The 23,058-nt window shown below is 33.6% G+C and overlaps 1 protein-coding gene and 1 pseudogene across 1 annotated transcript in view; one reads left to right on the plus strand and one right to left on the minus strand.

The window, feature by feature from the left end:
- The window catches only part of SLC15A5 (solute carrier family 15 member 5), a 68,594-nt gene extending 51,700 nt beyond the window's left edge, over window positions 1-16,894 (minus strand). The window contains 4 exon segments of the mRNA XM_039876447.1: window positions 3,034-3,201; window positions 12,968-13,190; window positions 16,538-16,777; window positions 16,780-16,894. Of these exon segments, the coding sequence (XP_039732381.1) occupies window positions 3,034-3,201; window positions 12,968-13,190; window positions 16,538-16,777; window positions 16,780-16,894 (746 nt within the window).
- On the plus strand, window positions 1,793-1,911 carry LOC120613781 (uncharacterized; annotated as a pseudogene).
- Window positions 16,895-23,058: the final 6,164 nt, after the last annotated feature.

The following is a 23,058-nucleotide window of genomic DNA, read 5'->3' on the forward strand; positions in this document are numbered from 1 at the left end:
TATGGACAACTATTGACTGGCAATAAACAGAGTTGATTATATAGATCTGTATAACTTGAAGAAATGTATTTCTTTATTCAGATGAACTTATTTTCAAATAGGAAATTGAAAAGCAAATGGATGGATGCTCAATAGTTATTTAGAAAATTTGAATATAAAAAAATTGTATATATATGTACATATATGTATAATTACACACTCAAGAAAATGTCAGAGTGATCTTTCAATAACAGTTTATACTGGACATGTTCCTCTTTTTTATTACTTGGGGCTGACAGAAAAGATTTCTAAAAATTGAAGGAAAAAGTCTGCAATCTCATAAAAAAGTGAACTAGATATATGAACAGATAGTTCACTGAAAAAGAATTCATATTACTCTTCGGAAATAAAAAGATGTACAACTTTTCTCATAATAAAATAAGTATAAAATAATACTTCAGTAAGATACCATTTCTCACCATCAAAGTGGCAAAAATCAAAAGTGTGACAATGTGCTGTGTTGGGAGGACTATGAGGAAACAAGCATTCTCATTTTTGGTGAAAATATACATGTTACAACCACTATAGAAGGGAACTTGACCATATATAGCAAAATTATCTGTGGGTTTACTTCTTGATTTAACAATTCGACTTGTAGGAATCTACCCTAAAGATATGCTGGGGAAAAATGCAAAGAGATATACAAGCTATTCATTAGAACCTATATAACAGCAAAAATAAAGAAACAATCCAAATGTGTATCAATATGACTGGTAAAATAAACAATGATTCACTATACAATGGAGTACTATGCAGCTATAAAAAGGCATGGGGAATATTTTTATATACAATTACAAAGTAACTCCCAGATTATAACAAATGAAAAAACAAGAAAAGAGTGAATAATATGCTACTGCTTATATAAGAAGGGAGAAATACATACATATACAGAGAGACATACACACATAAAATTTTAATATTTTCTTTAATTAAAAAAAATGTTAATTTTTTAAAAATATGTAAATTGACACCTAAAGGAATAGGAGAAGATATAGGAACATATAAACCTCATTTTACATGATTTAAAACAAAAATAATATTTAAAAATATCTCAAAGTATAAAAATAAATGGAACAAATGCACTTAATTATATATAAATTTAGTGGTATAACCAGAGAGACAATACCAAGGGACTTTAAAACATAATAATTTTAGCGAACATTCCAGGGGTTAACACATAAAGGAACAAAACTGCAAGAAGAATCCTGAAAGTCTTTCAACAATCTTGTTGCTGGTGATAGTCTAAGATAACTGAGTATATCTTTTGGGATAAAGCAAATGTTCAATTACTGTCATTGAGATCTTGGCTTTTTGGCATGGGAAAAAGAAGATCTGAGTTTGATAACATTAAGTAAAAATTCTGTAGTACTGGTTTTGACTAGGGTGTTAGTATAATCCAAAATGTATGTTATTTTAGAAAGAAAAAAAAGAACATTTTCTAGCTTTGTGCACTGAAAGACCTAGAAATTGTGATAGATTAAGTAGTGGTGAGCATCCCCATCACCAAGACTGTAGTTTCTAAGTACCATTACATACAAAAAGGAAGCACAGTTTTTCTGGAGAAAGAGATGACTCAAAGTTCAGGGAATGAAGTGATGACCATAGACTATCTTATACCAGAAAGCAAGGGAGCAATCAAAGAGGCTTATCTGAAGGACTCAGGCACCAACATGAAGAGGACCTCACTGCCCACATACGAAATAATTTGAACATCAGTAATTATAGTAGATTAAAACACATTAAAATTTTTATGGTCTACAGCCATGCCACTCTGAATGTGCCTGATCTCGTCTGATCTCGGAAGCTAAGCAGGGTCTAGCCTGGTTAGTACTTGGATGAGAGACTACCTAGGAATACCAGGTGCTGTAGGTGTTAAGAAATAAATAAAATAAAATAAAATTTTTATGTCAACAAATTAATAATAAAAGGTAAACAAAAGAAAACTAACAGGTCACCTTTGGAAGATATTGAAGCTCAACTCAATTACAAAATCTAAAAACAGAAGGAAAGAATTAGACATTTATCTCTTTTTCTCACTACCCTGCAATACCCCAATGCAGTAGTGAATTTAGGCAAAAATCATCAGTATATGCTGACACTGCAAAAATAGAGATAATCAGTCATTATGTCTCTTGAAGTATTTAACATCATTTATGAAGAAACTCCCACCACCACCACCAAAAAATCTGAATCTGATTATCTATGACTATCAGACAATTTACAAGAAATAGGCGAAACACCTGTTGGATGACACCACATGGATGTAATTGGCAAAATCTAGACTATTGGAAATGCTCATTGAAATGTTCAGATCCCTTAAAAAGTTTTGAAAAGAGACAGAGATGAAGGGGGAATATATATGGTTTAAGAGACATATCTCTCATTTAGAATATATGGATCTCATTTGGACTTGATTTGATTAAAGTATAAAACAAAAAAAATAAAAAATTTAAAAATGAAAACAATTAGATTTTAACAGTAACCAAATATTTGATGATGTTAAAAAATTCCTTTTCTGTGTATGCATGTGAGTGAGAAAATGACATTGTGATTATATATTTTTTTGTTTATCTTATATATAACATATACATATTAAACACACACACATGCACGCATAAATGGAGTGCTGTAATATGTAGTTTTTCTTCAAAATTACCAGGAGAGATTGGAAAAAGTGAGTAAAGATAAGTTGATAATTGCTCAAGCTGAGAGCAAGATAGATGGGGTTCATATATGATTTTCTTCTAGTTTTGTTTATGTTTAAAATATTCCATTATTAAAACTTTTTAACAAGAGAAAACTAAAAGAAGATAGATGCTATTGATATTCTTTCAGACTCTGTTGCTCCCAAGTGTAACTGGCAGAATTTACAAATTCTGTGAGTTGAAAGAGAAGTTATAGGAAATCAAGGAGGAACGAGAAGTGTCAAAAAAAAAAAAAAAAAAAAACCCATAAAAAACAAAAAAGTTAATGTAAACTGTGATTTACTTATATTTTTCTGGTTGGTAAATCAGGTTATAATGCATCATATGAAGAGTTATTAGAGCCATAAGCATAGACATAAAGGGAATAAGTAAAACCAGAGTCTAAGCTCCTGAATACTGAATGTAAGATATCCCCAAAAAGACAACAGTCGCACTTAGGTTCATGATCCAATAAAACCTGAGGTACACAGACAGACAAAAGTAAAAATACCATTGAGTTACTTCAGATAACAATTGCTAATTTCAATGCTTTTATATTAGTAAGCTATAAAATAGTGTCATCCTGGCTGAACTAAATTTTGCATATATTGTTTATTAGATTTCTAAATAAGTTTGTACATATCAGCTATGTCTTATCAGCTTGATTATCTTTGTTTCATTCCTATTTAGAAGAGATGTAGAAAGAATGTGTTCTTTTTTATCTAAAGTGGAGGTTGACAAATATTTTCTGTAAAGGGCCCGATAGTAAACAGGTTAGGCTTTTCAGGCCACATGGTCTCTACAGCAACTACTCAACTCTATGTTGTGGGGCTAAAGAAGCCATTGACAACTGAATACACCTGATGAACCTGGAAAGGTTACATGGTTAAAGAGTTGAATCTTCTTATTTATTCCACTTTTCAAAGTATGAGAAAACTCAGGAATACTCAGTTATGCCCAGACCATGTATTAAATCAAACAAATGAGTGGCCTTTGAGTAAAAGTTCTAATGTCTCCTCCTTGTGAATAGTATTACAAATAAGTACCTATCTCGGTAGTCTGATTTGCAAGTTCTGGGGAAATATTCTCTAGCTCTCAACCTTTCATTGCGTCTAAATTCTGCTGCTAGAGTCCTATTGCAGAAGAGAAGTCTTAGCATTAACTTAAAAAATTACTGAGGTAAAATTAAATATAATAAAAAATACACAGTTTTATGAATTTGTTAAATGTTTCAGTTCAAACACTAATAGATCTAAGTTTTAGAACACTTCCCTAGTTAGATAAGGCCCACCCAAGATACCAGGATAACTTCCCCTTTGATTAACTCAAAAGTAACTGCTTAGACCTTAATTACATTTTTAAATCCCTTTACCTTTACCATATAACATAACATAACCAGTGGGTGATATCCTGTCATCTTTGCCATATTCTATTGGGTAGAGTCAGGTCACAGGTTGTTTTCACACTCAGGGGGTTGGGTCTGTCAAGAGTATGACCCTTTAGGGGTCATCTTATGATATTTTCTATACATCTAATTGAAAGGAAGACGAAATAAGAACATGGAATTGGATTGATAATTAATCGAAGACCAGCTTCCTTACCTCAGCTTATTCCACTGGCTGACTGGGTGTGGTGGCTTGGCTCCCTGCTATGCCAGTTGACACTACCCAGGAGCGTGGATTAGAGCGTTGCCTGTTTCTGCTGGGTAGGGGGTCAAAGACCAACTCCTCACTTCGCCCTGCCAACACTGCTCGGGCTGTGGTGTCAGAGTGTCCCTGCTTCTCCTCAAGAGTGTGTGTGTATCTGTGTGTAAAATATTAGATTCCTGTTTCCTGCTGAAACCATGAGGCCAGAGAAGGAGGGAAGTAGAGCAGGTATTGTCAACAAGATTTTTACTTATGTACGTATGTATTTAACAGTTTTATGGTTTTAGATTTTATGTAAGGTCAATTATCCACTTTGAATTAATTTTTTAGTAGGGTATCATGGGTAACTTTTTTCTATATGATATATAGTTATTCCAGCACAATTTATTGAAAAGATAATCTTTTCCCATTGAATTTTTGGGCATCTTTGTTGAAAATCAATTGACCATATAAATGTGATTCTTTTTTCTGATTCTCAATTCTGTTCTACTAATCTATACTTATGCCAATACCATACTGTCTTTATTACTGATTTTTTTTTTTAAAGACAGCTTTGTTGAGACATAACTGACATACAACAAACTGCATGTGTTTAAAGTGTACTATTTGATAAGTTTTGAATATGTATTCAAAATGTATACCCATGAATGATAGCCACATTCAAGATAATGAACATATCCATCACTCCCCAAAATTTCCTTATGTCCCTTTGTAATCCCTCCCTCCTGCCATCCCCTTCCCATCTCCAGGCAACCACTGCTCCTTTTTCTGTCACTATAGATTAGTTTTCAATTGATAGATTTTTTTTTTTTTTTTTTGGTAAAAGAAATTTTCAAGTGTGTACTCTTTTTATATGGCTTCTTTCACTTAGCATAATTATTTTGAGATTCATCTATGTTATATTTATCAGTAGTTGATTCCTTTTTATTCCCAAGGAGTACTCCTTTATAAAATACACCGCAATTTATTTATCCATTTATCTGTTGATGGACATTTTCCCTAGCTACGGTTATTACAAATAGTGCTCTTATGAATATTCCTATACAAGTCTCTATGTAGTCATAAACTTTTCATTTCTTTTGGGTAAAAATTTAGGAGTGAGATGGTACATATATATTTAAAATTTTAAGAAATTTCTAATTGATTTTCAAGTAGTCGTAACATTTTACATTACCACTACCTGTATATAAGAGATCTCTTCACATCTTAGGCAACACTTGGTATGGCCAGTCTTTAATTTTAGCTATTTTAGTAGATGTACAGTTTTATTTTGCATTTCCCTGATTACTAATGATATTGAGCATCTTTTCATGGGCTTTTGGCCATCTGTATATCTTCTGTGGTGATGTTTCTGTTCAAATGTTTTGCCCATTTAAAAAAATGGGGTTGTTTATTGAGTTTTAAGTGTTCTTTATATATTCTGGATACAAGTCGTTTTTCAAATATGTGATCAGCAAATATTTTATCCCAGTCCGTGGTTTGTCTTTTTATTCTCTTAATGGTGTCTTTTGAAGAGCAGAATTCTTAATTTTGATGAAATCCAATTATTTTTTTCTTACATATCATGCTTTTAGTGCTGTATTTAGGCAATCTTTGCCTAACCCAAGGACACAAAAGTTTTCTCCTTCTTCTTCAGAGAAGAAATTTGGGCATTAGAGAACTAAACTCACTCATCCAAATTCTCATAGCTGTGTTATTTCAGAGCTAAGAGTAGCATTAGCCTCTTAGGAGAGGCTGACTGAACTAAGTATCCTTTTTATACTACTTTCTAGGTCTTTCCAGTTATAGATTTCATGACACCACCATTTCCTCATTAATCTAGGCTTTAACACTTCAAATTACTTCTTACCTTGTTTTATGTATCATTAATTATAAATATTGTCCTTTCTCTTTGGAATGGTGGTCAGAAGACATGAGTTTAAATCACAACTCTGATAATCACATGATCTATGATTTTAGGCTCTCTGGAATTCTGGGTCTTTTATCTTTAAAATACAGATCATACCCTCCAGACAGGATTTTTGTAAAGATTGAGAAAACACACACTCTAACAATATGATGCCAAGCAAATGTCACTGTTCTTCATTTTTCTCTAATCTTGATTTCAGGTGCAAAAAGGACAGTGAAATTGGGGCATAGTGAGCAAGGAGTAGAGTGCTAGAGGGGAAATTCAAGCAGTTGCGTGTGGTCCTCAGTGTTCAGATCCATGAAGTCCCTAGTGAGGAGTTTGGGTTTTATTCATAGTGCATTGGGAAACCACTTGAAGGGAATTGATCAGGGGACTGAAATGATTTAATTTAAACGGTTAAATAAAAAATGATTGTGTAAATCAATGAATTTTAGATAGGGCCCGGTAAGGAGACCATCACAGCTGTTGTAGTAGTCTGGATGACAACTGGACATGAACTAGACCACCATGGTAGTAAAAGAAAGAAAGAGAAGGAGATATGTGATATCCATTTGGAAAGGAGACATGTCGAATTAGGCTAGTCTCACTGTGCTGTAAACATGCCTGCTTATTTTTGTCCTATGTGACTTTTCATGTTCTTTGGCTTGCCCTCTCTCACTTTCAAAGTTCTTTATCAAATCTAATCTCTTTTTCTTCATTCAGTACTCTCTTGAATATTCTACTTCTTCACTACTCTGAGCTTCCAGAGCTAATATTCATTCTTCAATTTTCACTTTTGTCAGTTTTGTCTTCTCATTTATAAATCGTCAAGCTGCCTGACAGTAACAGTTTATTTTTTATCTCCATTTCTTGTCTTGATGAGACCTAGCACAGTTCTATGTCCATAATAAATGGATAGTAAATAACTAATTGATGAATAACATCGTGCCTCTTGTAAAAAATTCAATCAGACAAACAATGTTAAAAAAAACTCCAAACTTTCAATAATTGAGCTAGGAAAGTAATCAAATATCAACATGGCCATTCTGAAGAAACTGACTTACTATAATCCTCTAATAGAAACTTGTCACAATGTAGGTGAAGTACAAAGTGAGGATTTTCTAAGACAACTGGACAGAGTCCGTAGGCTCAGCCTCAGGTCATCCTTTCATGCTGTTGTTACAAGCTGCACATTTGAGTTGTGGCTGTAGCAACTGAGAGGAACTGGAGCTGAAAGCAATGTTATATTTCTTTAAATGTTTAAGAAATTATTTTTTTAATGTTAAGTATTGCTGAGAAAATCCAAGAGGACACTGTGTGACACTTTATTACACCACATGGCATTGTAAACCGAATTCTCTAAAGAGGGTCAAAGAAAGTTATAATTATTCCAAGACTTAAATCTTGTGAAAAGTAGTTAGAAGCCAAAGAATTATAGGCTGAATATGTGTAGAAAGAGATTTCACAGAAAGTACTAAATGTATTTGAATAAATGCCACCCAACCTATTTGATTGTGTAATTTTCTGAAAGAATTACCTGGTACGGGCATGTTTTATATGTCTTTGTTGATCCATGGACAGGACAAGCCATAGATAATTAAGGGTGAAATTGCATATATATCAATTGTAAAAAAATAAAAGAAATAAAAACTCACAGTCTTCAAACTCACCATTAAGACTCCTTTCATCTCATAGCTCACTAGCAAATTGAATATATAAAGCACCTTTCACACAGAAAGTCAGAGAGCAAAGCACTAAAGCAAAACAAATACCAGTGATTAAGGAAAATTTAAAGCAGCAGTAAAAATATGTTTCTTTGGTTTACTTTTAAATACAGACTGGGAACTGCAAATAACTGGGAGTACATGTAAGTGGTAATTTTTTTTGTCTTCATGATTCTATGATGTTGAATACAAATAAGGGAAAAACCTTGCTGCTGCAAAACTCAGCAATATATTTGAGATAATTTATTTAAAAAATATTTACCCTAATTTATTTAGTAATAATTTTAAAATTCACTCAAATATGTTCTCATTTCTTAGTCTTAACAGTTTTGACATGCTTTAGACTTACTTTAAGCGATTTAGGAGAAATGGTTAAAATGATCTTTCCTAACCTGAGAAGTATCAAAGAATGGAAGCAAACTTTCAAGTCTTCACGGTGTTCCCAAACAATTTAAAGAGTTCAGAGTGAATATTTTATTCTGCATTGAACAATATTTAGATAATTCATCAGGGGATTTGTAGCTCTTCAATGGAATAGAATCAAACTGTTTAGAAGAGTCAGTGAAACACAGGTGCTGATTTCATGATAAATGGCTATTGTCAATCATTGCTTCTTTTAGTGTAACCATTGGCCTACTGAAGTACTTCAAAGAATACTCCGGAAGCCATGGATTTGGAGAAAGAAAGAAACAGCTCTTACTTTTTATCTATAATTTTTTTCAACAATGTTGTTAAAGAAAAGGCAATTTAATAAAGAAAAATCATTGATTTTGGTGAATAGACAGCAAGATTAAAGCAAAACGTGTATTTTTCATTAAGAAATTTGGGGGATTGTTTCACTCTCTCTTGCTGGCTCTTTCATTCTTTTAACTTGCTGTCATTCTTTTTCTCTCTTTGTCTTCTTTTGCCAACATATTAATTTTAACAGCTGTTTATGTATATCGTTTTTTTATATCTTAAGTTTAAGATCTTTGAACCACCTCATGTTTACTGATGAAAGTAAGTCACCACTCATGCACTTACCATATGTAAAAGCTACCAAGCAGAGCTTAAGGAAAAGGAGGGGCAGCAGGAGCAGTAAGAAATAAAAGAAATTTGTCTTTTTTAAATCCTCAATATTATTTCGTTTCCACAGTTATATGTTGGAGAGAAATTCTGAGTGTATTTCCTGAGAACTTACAGTTTTGGCAGAGGTAAAGAAGGTGCTTCTCATTAGGGTGAGTAGGAAGCATTTGTTAAACTTGGCTAGAGCCCATGCAAATAGAATTTTGGAAGGTCTAGTGATTTTTAAAAAAGCTTTTATAGATTATTCCTCATAATGCAACTCAAAGGATATTTTGAGTATTGATGAGTATTAATAAGATTATTCCATGAACTGGTTTGATTTTGTTGGCTGAAATACACCTTATAAATTATGACTTCACAATTGTAGAATATATTTAGATTCATATATTTTGTTTCTCTTCTCAAGGATTATGTATCATTTCTCAATCAGGTAGATTCTAAAGTGTGGTGAAAAATTACTGTGAATCATCAAACATTTCCAGTGTTTAGTTCCATTTCTTTTCAAAGATATCTCTAGATTACATTTGGAATCTCCTTCCCTTATGTCTCTGGAACTGTTTTCAAAATTCTGAAGCACTTGCTAAAAATGTACATTCCTAACAATGCTCCCAGGAAATTCTGATCTAGGAGGTTGGGGATGAGGCTTTCAAATAATGCTCAAGTGACTTTTAAAACAATGATAAAAGATAATAAATTTTTACCTCTAGTATTTCCATAAGATAAAAGTTATTAAATTTGAGTAAATAAGTATTAAAATTAGAACATTTTGATATGAGACAGATATATTATAGGGTCAATTTAAGTACTAGCTATTCAAAATTTCTGGAAGGGAATAAGTCTCTCGACTTTTTCAAGAACTTTACCAATATTCTATTTGACGCTTTAAATCGTGTCATTCTCTCTGGTAACTAGTTAGCAACAGACTATGATATGCAGATGTGATGCAAATTATCAGGTGAAGTAAGTAGAGAAATGTGGAAGCAAGGTTTGAGGGTAGAATTTAAAATTATGGTCATGAACAGACCTAATTATCTACCTTCTTTTTGCTTCCAGAAAAGATTCTGCACAGGTGTACTTACCTAGACAATCACCAGTGTGGTAACTGTTAATTGTACACCTCAGGTTTTGGAAAATGCTAAAAGAGCCAGGTTCTGATCTGGATAATAGTGAAAGGATGTTGGCAGATTATTGTGCCTCTTGATTTTAGAGAGTTTAGTTTTATTCTTTCAATGAGATACACAGTTGAGGAAGATCCAGTACCAGATGGTAATGTTGGCTAGAAGGGGTTTTCTCACCTACATTTGGCAGCTCTATTCAGCAGCGGTGCCTTCAATGCCTGAAACTTCCACTCTACACCATTTAACATGATCATTGAGAAGCTTTAGGTGGTGTAGATACAATGACACATCTCATTAAAGGTCCTGTAACTATGAACATCTGACATCTGTGCTGAAAATGGAACTGGATGCAACCTTCAAGTGGTTGTATATTTAAGTGTATGTTGTTTTTATTTTTTTTAAAAAAACACTACTGAAATTCATCATATTAACGGGGGTTGTAATTCTAGTGGGATTTTTCACTTGGAGAAATAGATTATAAGTGAATAGACTGCCCATTTTAAAGATACTCTCCAATTAAATAGGTTCCCTCTTTTCCAGAATTTAGAAAATGATTTAGCTAATGACTTATTTGTCATTTAATAATAATAATAATAGCTATCCTGATATGAATATCTATAATGTACTAGGATACTTTATGTATAAGCTGTACAACAGCACTGGAAGGTATTCCCATTTTGTAGATGAAGGACCTAGGGCTCTGAGAGGTTAAGAAATTTGCTGAAGACCATAAAACTCATAAATGATGGAGCCAGGATTCTGCCAGCCATGCCACTGCCCAGTGGGGTCTCTGCTGGTTTTGCCACCAACCCCTGCAGGATGTATGGGAATAGAGTTAACATTCATTTCTATAAACTGCAACAAGCAGATATTCATAAATTTTTTCCTGTAGTTTAGTGTTTAACCTGAAAAAATGTCAAAAAAAAAAAAAAACCAGAAACAGCCAGATTCAGCCTTTAAGGAGTTTACCATTCAAATGATCCTTTTCCACATTAAAGAATAGCATCCTGAATCTTCATACAAATTTCTAGGTGCTTTAGCTTTAAGTTTTAAAAAAAGTTTTAAAAATGGTTCTTCTTATTAGAGATTTTAATGAAATTAGGAAATAATAGGTAACCAAATTGAAATGTGTTCATTTTAAATTTGGTCTGGTTTCTCACAGCTGCAGAAATTCATTTTCAACCCTCTCCTCTTCCCCCTTTACAAAGTCCTAAAGTGCAAACCCATTGGGAGTCCCCTCCATTTCTCAAAGGAAATATTTCATTCATATAATGTCTCCTTTGTAATCAACACTGAGAAATGTCACTTTGATTAAACACAAGTCTGAATGACCAAGACCACAGTACAATAAATTCTCCAGAGCTATCTTTCAGAACAACTGATTGCTCTCCAGTCCTAATCCTCCAGAGTCTTATTTAATCAAAATGATGTTGCTAATTAAGGATTAAAACTTCCGAATAGAATAAAAAAGAAGGATTTTTCTTTCTCCTTTGGGCAGGTCAAGGAGGCAGAATTTGCTATGAAGAAGTAGAGTCTCTTCCACCTTTGGTGAAACTGCATTATTCTCTGACATTTGGACTTAATCCAAAATAGGCCTGAGTGCTTTGTGATATTAATATAATTTTTATATATATATGTGTGTGTGTGTATATATATATACACACACACACATATATATATATAGAGAGAGAGAGAGAGAAAGAGAGAAGGAAAGAAAAAGGAACTGTCTTAGATAGCTACGTATACTTAGATAACATTTATTCTAAATTTTTTTCATTTAATAATTTTAATAGCAATTTTCTGTAGATATTTTGTCTGTTGCTCTGTGCATTGCTTTTATCTGCCGCTAATATTATTCGTTGCTAACATTGGAAAGATAGAATATTTTTTAAAAATGTTGGCAACCCATTTCACAGAAAAGTGGGAATAAAAGATTTGATGTATCTCAGATTTGTTTGACATTCACTGATGAATAACAGTAAAAACAACAAAATTCTCTATTAAATGCTGAAATGCTCTAGCTTAAGATTAAAATTTCAAATTTTTTTGAATTTGTATTTGGTAATAATAATTGGTTTTCTAAAAGTACATATAACTGTATAAGAACTTGTTGGGAGAGGCAAAGATTCAAGGAAAGATGGGTTGGTTTTTAGGGAATACAAACTCTTGCAGGTGATTGGGGCAAAGTGGATGTAAAACAGTGATGATGTTTTAAAAAATTATAGAATGCTTCTTCTATCCTTTTCATCTCCTCTTTGCATTGTCTTGTGAGCATATTACCCTGGCCAAATTAGTCCATTCCAATGTAATAAGTTCTAATAACAGCTACCCACTTATTGATCACCTACTATGTGCCAGGTCCCCTTCCAGCAATATATACATTATTACCTCTAATAAAACCCAAGAAGAGGTATTATTATAACCCTTCAGAAATTATTACATTGAAGCTTATGGAGAATAAATGACTTCATCAAGGTTAGGCAGTTTGTGTTAAGTAGAGTTGAGACTTCCACCCAGGCTTGTTTGGTTCCAAAGCCACATTCTACAATATAACAAGCCATTTCACATTCATTTACTTAGAGGATAAATTTATTAATGTATTTCGAGAAGGTGCTGGTAAATTATGTTGGTCTGTACCTGACTCATTCATTCCCATGGTTACTGATTGAATCATTACCCAGCTCAGTTAATGATAAAGACTGAACTGCTACCATCAAAATGGGATCAGAGTGCAAACAATGAGAAACTCCCAAAGGGAGAGAAATGTCATAAACCTGTTTCTCTTCCAACCAGTGTTACCTACCAGTTAAAAAATAAAATTTGGTTCTGTGATCCATACTCCTGAAGGCTGCTAGTGCTCAGTAGACAAATGATGGCTCTTATTCCTCCAGTGCTGAGGCAAATGGCCAGCAGTGCTACATAAAACATCCTGTTCTGCTCTTTTTTTGGTATGTTGTTAATTATATGGTGAGTACCTATATAGAAATCTTCCAAAGGAAAAGCAACTACAGATAATAAAGCAGTGCCTGTAGACAAAGAAAAAGGAGAATAAATATGATATAAACCAATTGAATCACCAAATCACATCACAAATAAGGTTTTCCTGTGAAAGGAGCATCATGATTGTCTTATTAAAATGTTTGTTAATCATTGTAATTCTGGAGATAGCGTGATTTTTCTAAATGTGAAAATTCCTTCAATATGTGTTTTAACTAATCAAGAGTCCTAGTTTCCCCACCAAACCTGAACTAACTTTCTTCTTGGAATGTATAAGAACATAATTTCCATTTTAACAAAATTAAAACAGTTCAGAAATACATCATGTAAGAAACTAAAGATTCCTGTAATCCCACCCCTAGAGAAAACCACTGTTAACAAGAGTTATTTGTTCTTAGTCAATAGAGTGATAGAAAACGTGATGATCTCAGACATCTCAGAAGCCTGTTAAATAAAACGTTTTAAGAATAACATTATTGTAGTTAGAGGAGAACATAGCCTCTCTTTGCCTTTTCTGCTTCTCTTTTTCTTTTTAATGCCCTTCTTATTTCTCTCATTGGGGTGAAGTCTTTGTCACACATAGAGGTGAGAAGACTAGCAAGAATGGTGTGAGGTGGACGATGCAGTCCAAGACATGGGAAGGGAGGACAGACAGTGATAATGGATGAAGCATTCCTTGCAGGGACTACACCTGAAGATTTTCCTTGTCTAATAGAAATTATAATTTAATTTCATGCTTTTGCTAAGCTCTTTATAGTCTGCAAAAACATTTGCATACTATATTGTTTCTTCTTGGAAAAACTTTGTGATGGATTTTCTTATTTCAATTTTCCAAAAAAGAGAAGAAGGAAAAGGGGGAGTAGAAGGGGGAGAAGGGGAACTAGGGAAGGAGAAAAAATAAAACAAGAAAAAAGAAACAGGTTCAGTGAGGTTAAGTGACTTGCCCAATGTTACCAGGTAACTCGGATATAATCTCCCTTTTCTTGGAATTCCTGTCTTGAAGTAGTCAAATTATCAATTTTTTTCTTTATCAGTTTGATTAGTGAAAACAACTTCTCCATGTTAGTTTTTGTCCTTCATTTTATTAATTTAACATTCAAATTTTCGGTATAAATTTTTATATAGTTAGTTTTCTCAATTAGACTACGAGTTCCTTAAAGGCAAAAATTGGGTCTAATTTCTGTCTACTTGTTGTCTTTCTTCTGGTGCCTTTCACAATATGAGGAATATATACACACAGTAGTTATTTGTTAACAGATTGATTTACATGAGGGGAAGCCCTTTAAATTATCGAGTTTTCAGTGTTTCCTCTTAAGGTTAGCTAGATGTGACACAAACTGCTGTCTCTCTGCCACTCAGTGTTCATCTCTGGAAGGGTGGTGTGAGGCCTGACTAGGCTAAGGTTATCCTAAGAGGATGGGAAGAGGAGTTACTTCCTGCAGCAACCATTTATTTAAACACTTTTAGTGGTGCTGTTGTATAAGTTAGAAAAGCACTTCACTTCCATCTTTTGAGAACATGTCATAATATACTAACTTCATTAGATCAAAATTTTACTTCTGCTATAAAATTGATATAACAAAAATAAAATCTATAAATCTATGGTAAAAAAAAATGAGTCTCTGTTGTGTGCTGTTGTGCACTGCATAATCAGCACACCTGGACTTTATAGCTCAGTATAAAGCACCAGGATCAGTCATGTCCTGTTTTAGGTGGTGGGGGTCCACTGGCTCTTCTCTCAAAGAGCTAATGAGTCCAAGAGAGGGCAGACATGCAGGTGGATAATTATATTATGATGTAAATGCAATCGAATAGGTATGATCAAGGTATAAGTGAACACAGAGAATTGAGCAACAAACACTGCATGGGTCTTGAAGGAAAAGCAGGAGTTTTCAAGTCTTGGATATGGGGTTTAAAGATAAAGGTTAACAATTTCAGGCATAGAAAAGAGCATATGTAAAATTAGAAAAGTAGGAAAGTAAGCAAGGATAAGTTTACCATGGTTAAGATGGAAGTTAAGAGGTAAATTCGGTACAAATTGTAAAGGTTCTTATATACAAAATTGGATTTCATTTTTACATAGTAGAGTCAATATATAGATTTGTTCTTTCAGGAAATCAGTGTTGTTTGTGGAAAGGTATATGGACCAGAGTAACAGTGATGGCTGAGCCCAGCAAGTAGGTCATGATCATAGTCAAGAAAAAGAAGGCTGACTTTTCAAGCTAAGGTTTTAGCAATTCAGACAGAAAACACATTTTTGGTAGAATCTCTGATACTTAGTGACTGGTTAGAACTTGATGACAGCTGTGAGTGGAAGACACAAGTAAATAACTTAGTAAAAAAAAAAAAATGGACTTAGAGTTTGACTTAGCTCTTTTGTTTGCCAAATTACAAAGTCTGAATTTCAGTCTTGGCTTTATGATTTACACAGGAATTTAGACTAACAGAAGTTACCAAGTGCTACTGATAGGGCTTGTTACCAAGTTAAAAAGAGTGAATCATTGTGTCCATATTTTAGTTGTCTAGCTTTTATAGTTTTTCATATATTTCCTCCTGGATTGACACCTCTCCATTGTGTAGACTATTACCCTGAAATTTTTCTGGTCTCTATTTAACCTCTCACTGTGTTTGTCCATCCTGTTCATTGAAGAAAAGTATTTCCAAATGTTTTTGTCATATCTTCAGTAACTCCTTATTGTCTAGAAGGACAACTTGAATTTTTTGGCCTAAAATTTTAGACTGTTAATCAATTGCTCTCTCCACCTTATCGATCTTGGTATTTCTCCCAACATTTCTCATAATCACTTCATTCCCAAACTTTTGTAGATGTATTTATCTTTCTCTATGTAAAGAAGCACAATGTAGTGTTTGAATTCATCTAATTTTTAGCATATAGACATAGTTCATAATATAGAAATAATCTTCACATACAGTCTTAATTAATATATGACTAATTAAAAGACCACTGTTTGATGAAAACATTTCTCAGTTATTCTATATGAACTTCAAAAACCTTTTTAGCACATTTCATCTTAGTTGTGAAGCAAATTAACTTCATGTTTCACATAGCATTTGTCATGAATTTGGACTCGGAGTGGGAAGGGGGCATTCTCAGGAATACAGAAGACAGACATGTAAAGAGGTAATTATTATAAAATATAATCAGTGCAACAATATAAGTATCAAAACATCTTCTAACACACACACATTTACTAGCATCCCTCAAACAATACAGAAGATGAAATAAATTGAAACAACATTCTTCATTTACTACATTTTACTCTAAGAGCAAGCTGGAAATAATATAAACAAAAAATTCTAACAAAAATCTATTTAATTAAGTTGCAAGACAATCCAGTCAGAAGAGGACACTCACCCAGGAAATGTAGAAATAAGCAAATATATACCAGTTTGTTTCTTCCTAGACAGACATCAGTAAACCATTCCGCAAGCACAGGGGTAAGGATTGAAGTTCTGATAAAACACAAATTGAAAATGGCCTCTTGGTAATTGTGATAGCCAAGCTTGACAGTGCAAAAGGGGATCAAATTGCAGACAACTTCAAAGAAAGTGAACCTCTCACACATCTCCACCAGAAGCGAACAGATTTCAACCGAATTTTTTTCACAGAGTATGATGAAGAGAAGTAACCAATATATCTTGCAGTTTTCTCCTCGATGATATGACTTAAGGGTACTTTCTCCTCAGTTATTTTAAAGTCTGTAACAGACATGACTACCCTCCTTGAATACAACTATGTTAGTGGTTTGAATTTGGTGAGTTTTTACTTCTACCCTTCTAATGAAAAAAATAAATAAGATCTTTGCTTTGAATTTCACAGCTCCATGCTAAAGTTTCATAGGACGTTTCGCACATTAATGTTGTTCATTTTGCACATTAATGTTGTTCATTTTGATGATCCAGGAGCACAGGAGAGGAGACATGAGTATTTATTTAATCCTCCTTCCCCACTCCCTTGGCCCCTCACAGTAGCTCGTGTAGCCAAATCTGATTTGTTTGTCTAATTACTCAGAGGCTAAATTAGGCTCTTCCTCCACAACTATATTGAATTACATGAATCCAGTTGCATATGTGTAAAAACTCATCTGCCTCACACTGATAAAGGTTTAAATTCTGAGGCAGAAGAAGCAGTTTTTAAATTTGAGCATTAGATCAAGAAATAATTTGAGTCTAATAATTTCTGATACTTTAATTAAACAAGCCGGAACAGTACCCAGAGATAAAGTGCGAAAGGAAATCTGTTTTGAGGGGGCAGGATACCTTATCATTATTACAATTCTTGTTATTTTTGGTTGGAATTCTGATAAGAAAGCTAATTAGGTAACAAAAGTGCTAGTACATTTAGGTAACAAGCAGAGTTTGCAAGAAGTAATTTCAGTGCACTAATGAAAGGAGAAAATATTAAACAAAAACCTTCTTCCTTTAAGTTGACCCCATGCTTGTAGAGCAGCAGCCTCTCGGAGGAAATCAGAATCAAAAGGCACTATTTGACTCCTTATTACTAGTCAGCAGGGAGCGCAGCAACCATCTTATACATGCTTTGGGGAATACTGAATCTGGTATCGCCCTGACCCTCTAGCTGGGTGAATGGATGTTAGCATTCTATTTTGGAAAGCAGGAGGGTACCAATTAAAAAAAAAAACAAAAAACAAAAAACAAAACAGTAAAAGAACACTTTAACATTTAGGGGTTTAGCTGCAAGGACACACAAAGACAAGGTAATGAAACTACTGGGTCAAAGTCATAATATTCAACACATGGGGAGTGAGGATGGAAATGTTATTTTCATGTTGGAGTCAGAAGAAAAAGACTGATAAGGGCTTTTGACTCTGATTTTCATCTTTTGACCTGAAAGAATGGGAGGAAAACATTTTGTTTTGACCCCTGCTAATAGTCTCATTGTAATGGCAGTTATTTTCATCTGCTCAGCATCACTTCCCCCCTCTTTGGTAACAATGCCCTGTTTTTCCTTTGTGTAGAGTGATAATGCAATTATTATCCAAATTTGGACACTTTTGTGAGTGAAAGTGATGCTATTTATAATTATTCTTGAAAAACAATTATGAATCGGGACTGTTTAGGGCAAATCTTAACATGTGGTCATCTTACCTTCGGGAAATAAATTTCGTCTATTACATGAGATCCTGTTGGGGCTGTTAATTAAGGTATCTCTTTTCCTTTGGCCGAGGAGATCAACACATAGTTAAAGGTGGTCCTTTTACTTTTTCTTCCTCCAAATTTTAATCATGAGTGGAAGACTCAAGACTGGACATGGTGGTAGTTGAGTCATTCAGATGGCAGTACCCAAAAAGGGATTGCCATGAGGCCTGATGGGAAATTCAGTGCCTTCTTGGTTCTCATCCTCCAGGAGGCAGGGTTAGCTTTTCCTTCTGTAAAGGACTCAATTTCCAATCAACTTTCATTTAAGTTAGCCACATTTTATTTTTGTGGCTTACAAAGAACCCAGTGTGATCCTTTATGTTTTCCCCAGATGTAGGGAACAATCTTTCTCTCGCCACAAGCTGATATATTTAGCTAGCACCTTACAAAGAACTCCAGGAGTATTATTTCACAATCGAGGTTGTTTGTCGTACTTCTCCTGGGGCCTGATGATGATTATGTTTGATTTCTTTGGCTCGTCTGTGTATCATTGCCTAAGAATAAGCCACAGGTGGTGGGACCCTGCGGTTTGGGGTGGTTTAGTTAGGGAGAGTAACAGCATTGCTGAGTAGAGTTGAAGCAATAGGGAAAACACCTCTTTCTTATTGTTATTTCTGAGTACAAGCTCAGAGTGAGCTTGAAGGACAAATACCAACTCCACCTTAGACTAACACTTGGCAGGGAATATTGAATATCATCGTCTTTATCAGCAAGCTTGAACTCGAGTGGAGGCTTACACATTCTTTAGTTTTATGCAACTCTCACCACTCCTAGGCTTATTCTTTGTTGCTCTCCCTGCCTCCTCCCTGTGCCCCTCAATAAAGTGATATTCTTCCTCCATTATAGAAGCAAAGTATCTATATTGGATACAATTTGGAAAATATCTAAAAATAAATATAAAAGAAAAAACAAACAAAGTTTTTGGAGCACTTCTTTTGATGTTTTTCTCTCCATGATTATTTTTTATTAGTAGGTTTTACATATTTAAATTGCATAATTATATGCAATTACTGTATAATCTGTTTTCTACTCCTTTGGTAGGTAATATTATAAGCACTTTAACATGCCATTATTAACTCTTTGTAAATAATTTTTTGTGGTCACCTTAATAGATATCATTCACCTAACTATTCTACCACTTTTGATTACATTTGTCTCAGATCCATTATAAGCAGACTTTCTTTAACTTTTGACCATTACTGCATATTTAAAAGAAAAAACACCTTTATCAGCAATGCTGGAATGAATTTTTGTTCATAAAGCTTCCCCTTTGCCCACATTATATTCTTAGGCTAGTTTTTCAGAAACAGTATTACTGAGTTAAAGTGTGGTAAAGTTTTCAGGCATCTTAATTCATAATGCCAAATTACAATACAAACTTAAGACCTTTTTATAATTGAAAAGCCCATATTGTTTTGGGAACACAGAGACTATACTAACAGAGAGCTTGCTCTCTAAAATACAGAACATGTTACTCTTGACCTAAAGAAGTTGTTTTTACTTGTTCAAGGCAGGAACACGTCAGAGAGCTTCATGGATGTGGGGAGAAATAAGTGATGAAGTTGAAGAGAAAAGAAAAAGCATCACAAAAGGCTTCATACGACAGAATTTTGACCGGTTCTTGAAGTCATTCCTCTTTTATATGCTGAACCTATCCAAATAAAATGAATTTCTACAATAAAGCTAGGTATAACAGACTAAAGTCTTTTATAATAAATAATTTTTTTTTCCTACTCAAAATCTGAAGTACGGGCACCAGTTAAGAGGTACTGACAAGACTCAATAATCTTAGGTACTTATTTTTCCACCACCATCACCTACAGTACTAGTGTAGTAATCTACACAAAAATTAATGGAAAAAAGTACCAGGATTTGGTAGAAAATTGGAGGCAGAATTTTTAGGACTAATTGGATATGTGACATTAGAAAGTGAGAGCATCAAGGATGATGTGTAGGTTTCTAGCTTAGACATCTCAGTGGATAGTGGTGTTGTTCAGTACTAAGGAACAGATCTGGGGTAAAGGAAGCTAACTTTCCTATTTGACATATTGAGCTGGATACACCCATGGCATATACAATAGGTGATGAAAGAAGGGAATCAAATTTCCTTTTGTGTGTGTGGGAAGAGTTACTTCTTGCTTTGAGTGGAGGTGAAGCATAACCTTCAATGAAACTTTTCGAACAATATTAAACATTCTCAAGGCAAAGGCAGCTTAGAACATTACCATTTAATCATCTCTACTGAATACCACTTGAATTTCATGAGAATTTATGGGGACACTCTGCGTTCCTATGCAAAGCATTAGAGTAGGCTACAGGAGACTATAACCATTGCTAAACATAAGCTGTAGAACAACAGTAAACTTTTTTGAGAAAAAGTAAAAGTTTTATTAAAACAGGAAAATGGATGCATCAGCTGTTTTTAAATTAGTTATAATTATATAAAATATTGATCTAATTCAATTTTAATTTGAATGTCTTTAAGTCACTTCTTTTTATTTCTTAGAGTAAATAATAATTTGTCAGTGATTTTAACACTGGATTATATTTTCATAAAAGAAAAACAATAGCAGTTGAATCACCTGCTATGTTAATCAGTATGAAGGTAAAACTGATTCCTTGTCATTTATCTCAGATTTGGGTTTTGCTGGCACTAATTTTAGGGAAGTTATGTAAGTGGAAACACTTAACCTCTATCGTTTTGGTCTTAAAAACTTAAAATGTTGATAAATGTTGAAGGACCACTTTTAAAGCAGTCATTTCCTTAGAGTATGAGCTTGACCCTAAGTTAACAGACAGATTTTGAAGGAATGATGGCTTTCTTAAGGATGACATCTTACCATAGGGCGAGGGAGGATTGAAGAGAGAGAGAGAGACAGAGATAGAACAGTGGCACTAGATTTTAAAAATTCATTCATAATTTTAGACTGACCATCCCTTAATTTCAAAATAATACAATTTTGGATCTGAAAGAAGACATTTTTAGGTTTGAATATCTTGAAAATTAGAAATCGACCTGGACCAATAGAGCTTATTCTTAATTAATTCCATAATATTGTAAAAATGTTTTTAGACTTAGTACTTCTTCTATCTATACAAATCTATACAATAAACTTAACTTCTTAGGACCTCAGTGTTCTTTACAGTGACTAGAGCTTTGAACTGCATGTCATTTAAGCCCCTTTCTAGTTCTCTGGCTCTAATTTCCCTTGCTAAAGACCATGGAAATTTATAAGAAATATATCCTTTTCATAGTAGTAATAGAATTGTCTTTCCATAAATTTTGCTTTTTATATATATAAACTATGCAGACAGTGTAAGTAAGATTTAACTATTTTAAAAGATGCAATTACCATGGTTATGGCTAGGTTTCTATCTTTGTAGTACTGTCCCTGTGGAGCCAATTTGAGAGTTTGGGAAGGTAAAAAGCAGGGGAAGAGCTACTGTATTGCTCTCCCTCCCTAGACCATAGTTAAAAAATTATTCTTGGCTTTCAAAATTTGTATAGGAGGAAAAAACACAAAATTTAAAAATATATGGTTATAAATAGCACTTTGGTTTTGATTTTATTGTTTCTTCAAACTGCAAATTTTATTATGGGGACTTTATTCAAACACATGTAATTACCTAAGCTAAGCAGTTTTTCATACTTTCAAGGCTCTTGCATTATTGCACCTGTACGAAGACTTTATAATTCAGTAGTAATTGAACAGCAATTATTTTTCATGATGCATGCACATTTTTATATCAGATTGTTGGCAGATATTCTTTATGATGATGTCGTTTTTGCTAATGAGGAAATTAGACTGAGTTATCTCAGAATGAGATGTCTTTTTCTGACTCATTTCCTAGCTCTTGACTTGGATTTTAGAAAAGTTTTTGTGTTGTAAAACAGCATAATCAAATGAGAACAACGTTATCTCTGAATTCATGGAGGGCAGGGAAAGTGGTGAACTACTTTATAGGGCTAGTACGATCCTGTCTGTCTTATTCATATGATAAACTCTGACGTTAAATTTATTTATGCCTCTGTGTATATAAATTGTAAAATTCCAACAGAACAAAGACCGAACTTTTTAAGCTTTTTACAGTGCTCTGCTCAATATAAGTCCTCAAATGACAGATGATCTTTCTCAACAGTTTGGCATAAGACAAGAGAACAGAGGGCTGGCATGATTTTTCAATGAACTCAGGCATCAAGTCAACTCAATCTAGACCATTTAGGTCCCATAAAAATTCAACATTTATTAAGCACCTGTTTTATGTCAGGCACTCTGCTTAATACTAAAGATTCAAAGGTGAAAAAGATCTGATCTTTAAATTTCAATTTCCTATAATAAATATATTATGTATTTTATATATGCCATATATACACCTAAACTATGTGTATATATGGCATATATAAAAATATATGCCACATATATATATATTGCATATATACACAAAAACTATGTGTTTATATGGCATATATTGAAATTTAAAGATCAGATCTTTTTTCACCTTCATTCAAGAAACATATATTCATTGTGAGTTAGAAAACTGTAATAAGTAGAGAGGACCCAGAAAAAAAGACTCAAATTCGAATTTCAAGGAATTCATAGTCCAACCGTAGAAACTGAAATAAAAATACAATTAGAAAACAGCGACAATTGTTTTTATAGAAGTACACACAGAGCACTCTGGGATAACAGATGAAGTGCATCTTAATGGGATTGT

This window comes from Pteropus medius, unplaced genomic scaffold (genome assembly GCF_902729225.1).
Source record: "Pteropus medius unplaced genomic scaffold, Ma_sr-lr_union100, whole genome shotgun sequence".
NCBI classification, from domain to species: Eukaryota; Metazoa; Chordata; class Mammalia; order Chiroptera; family Pteropodidae; genus Pteropus; species Pteropus medius.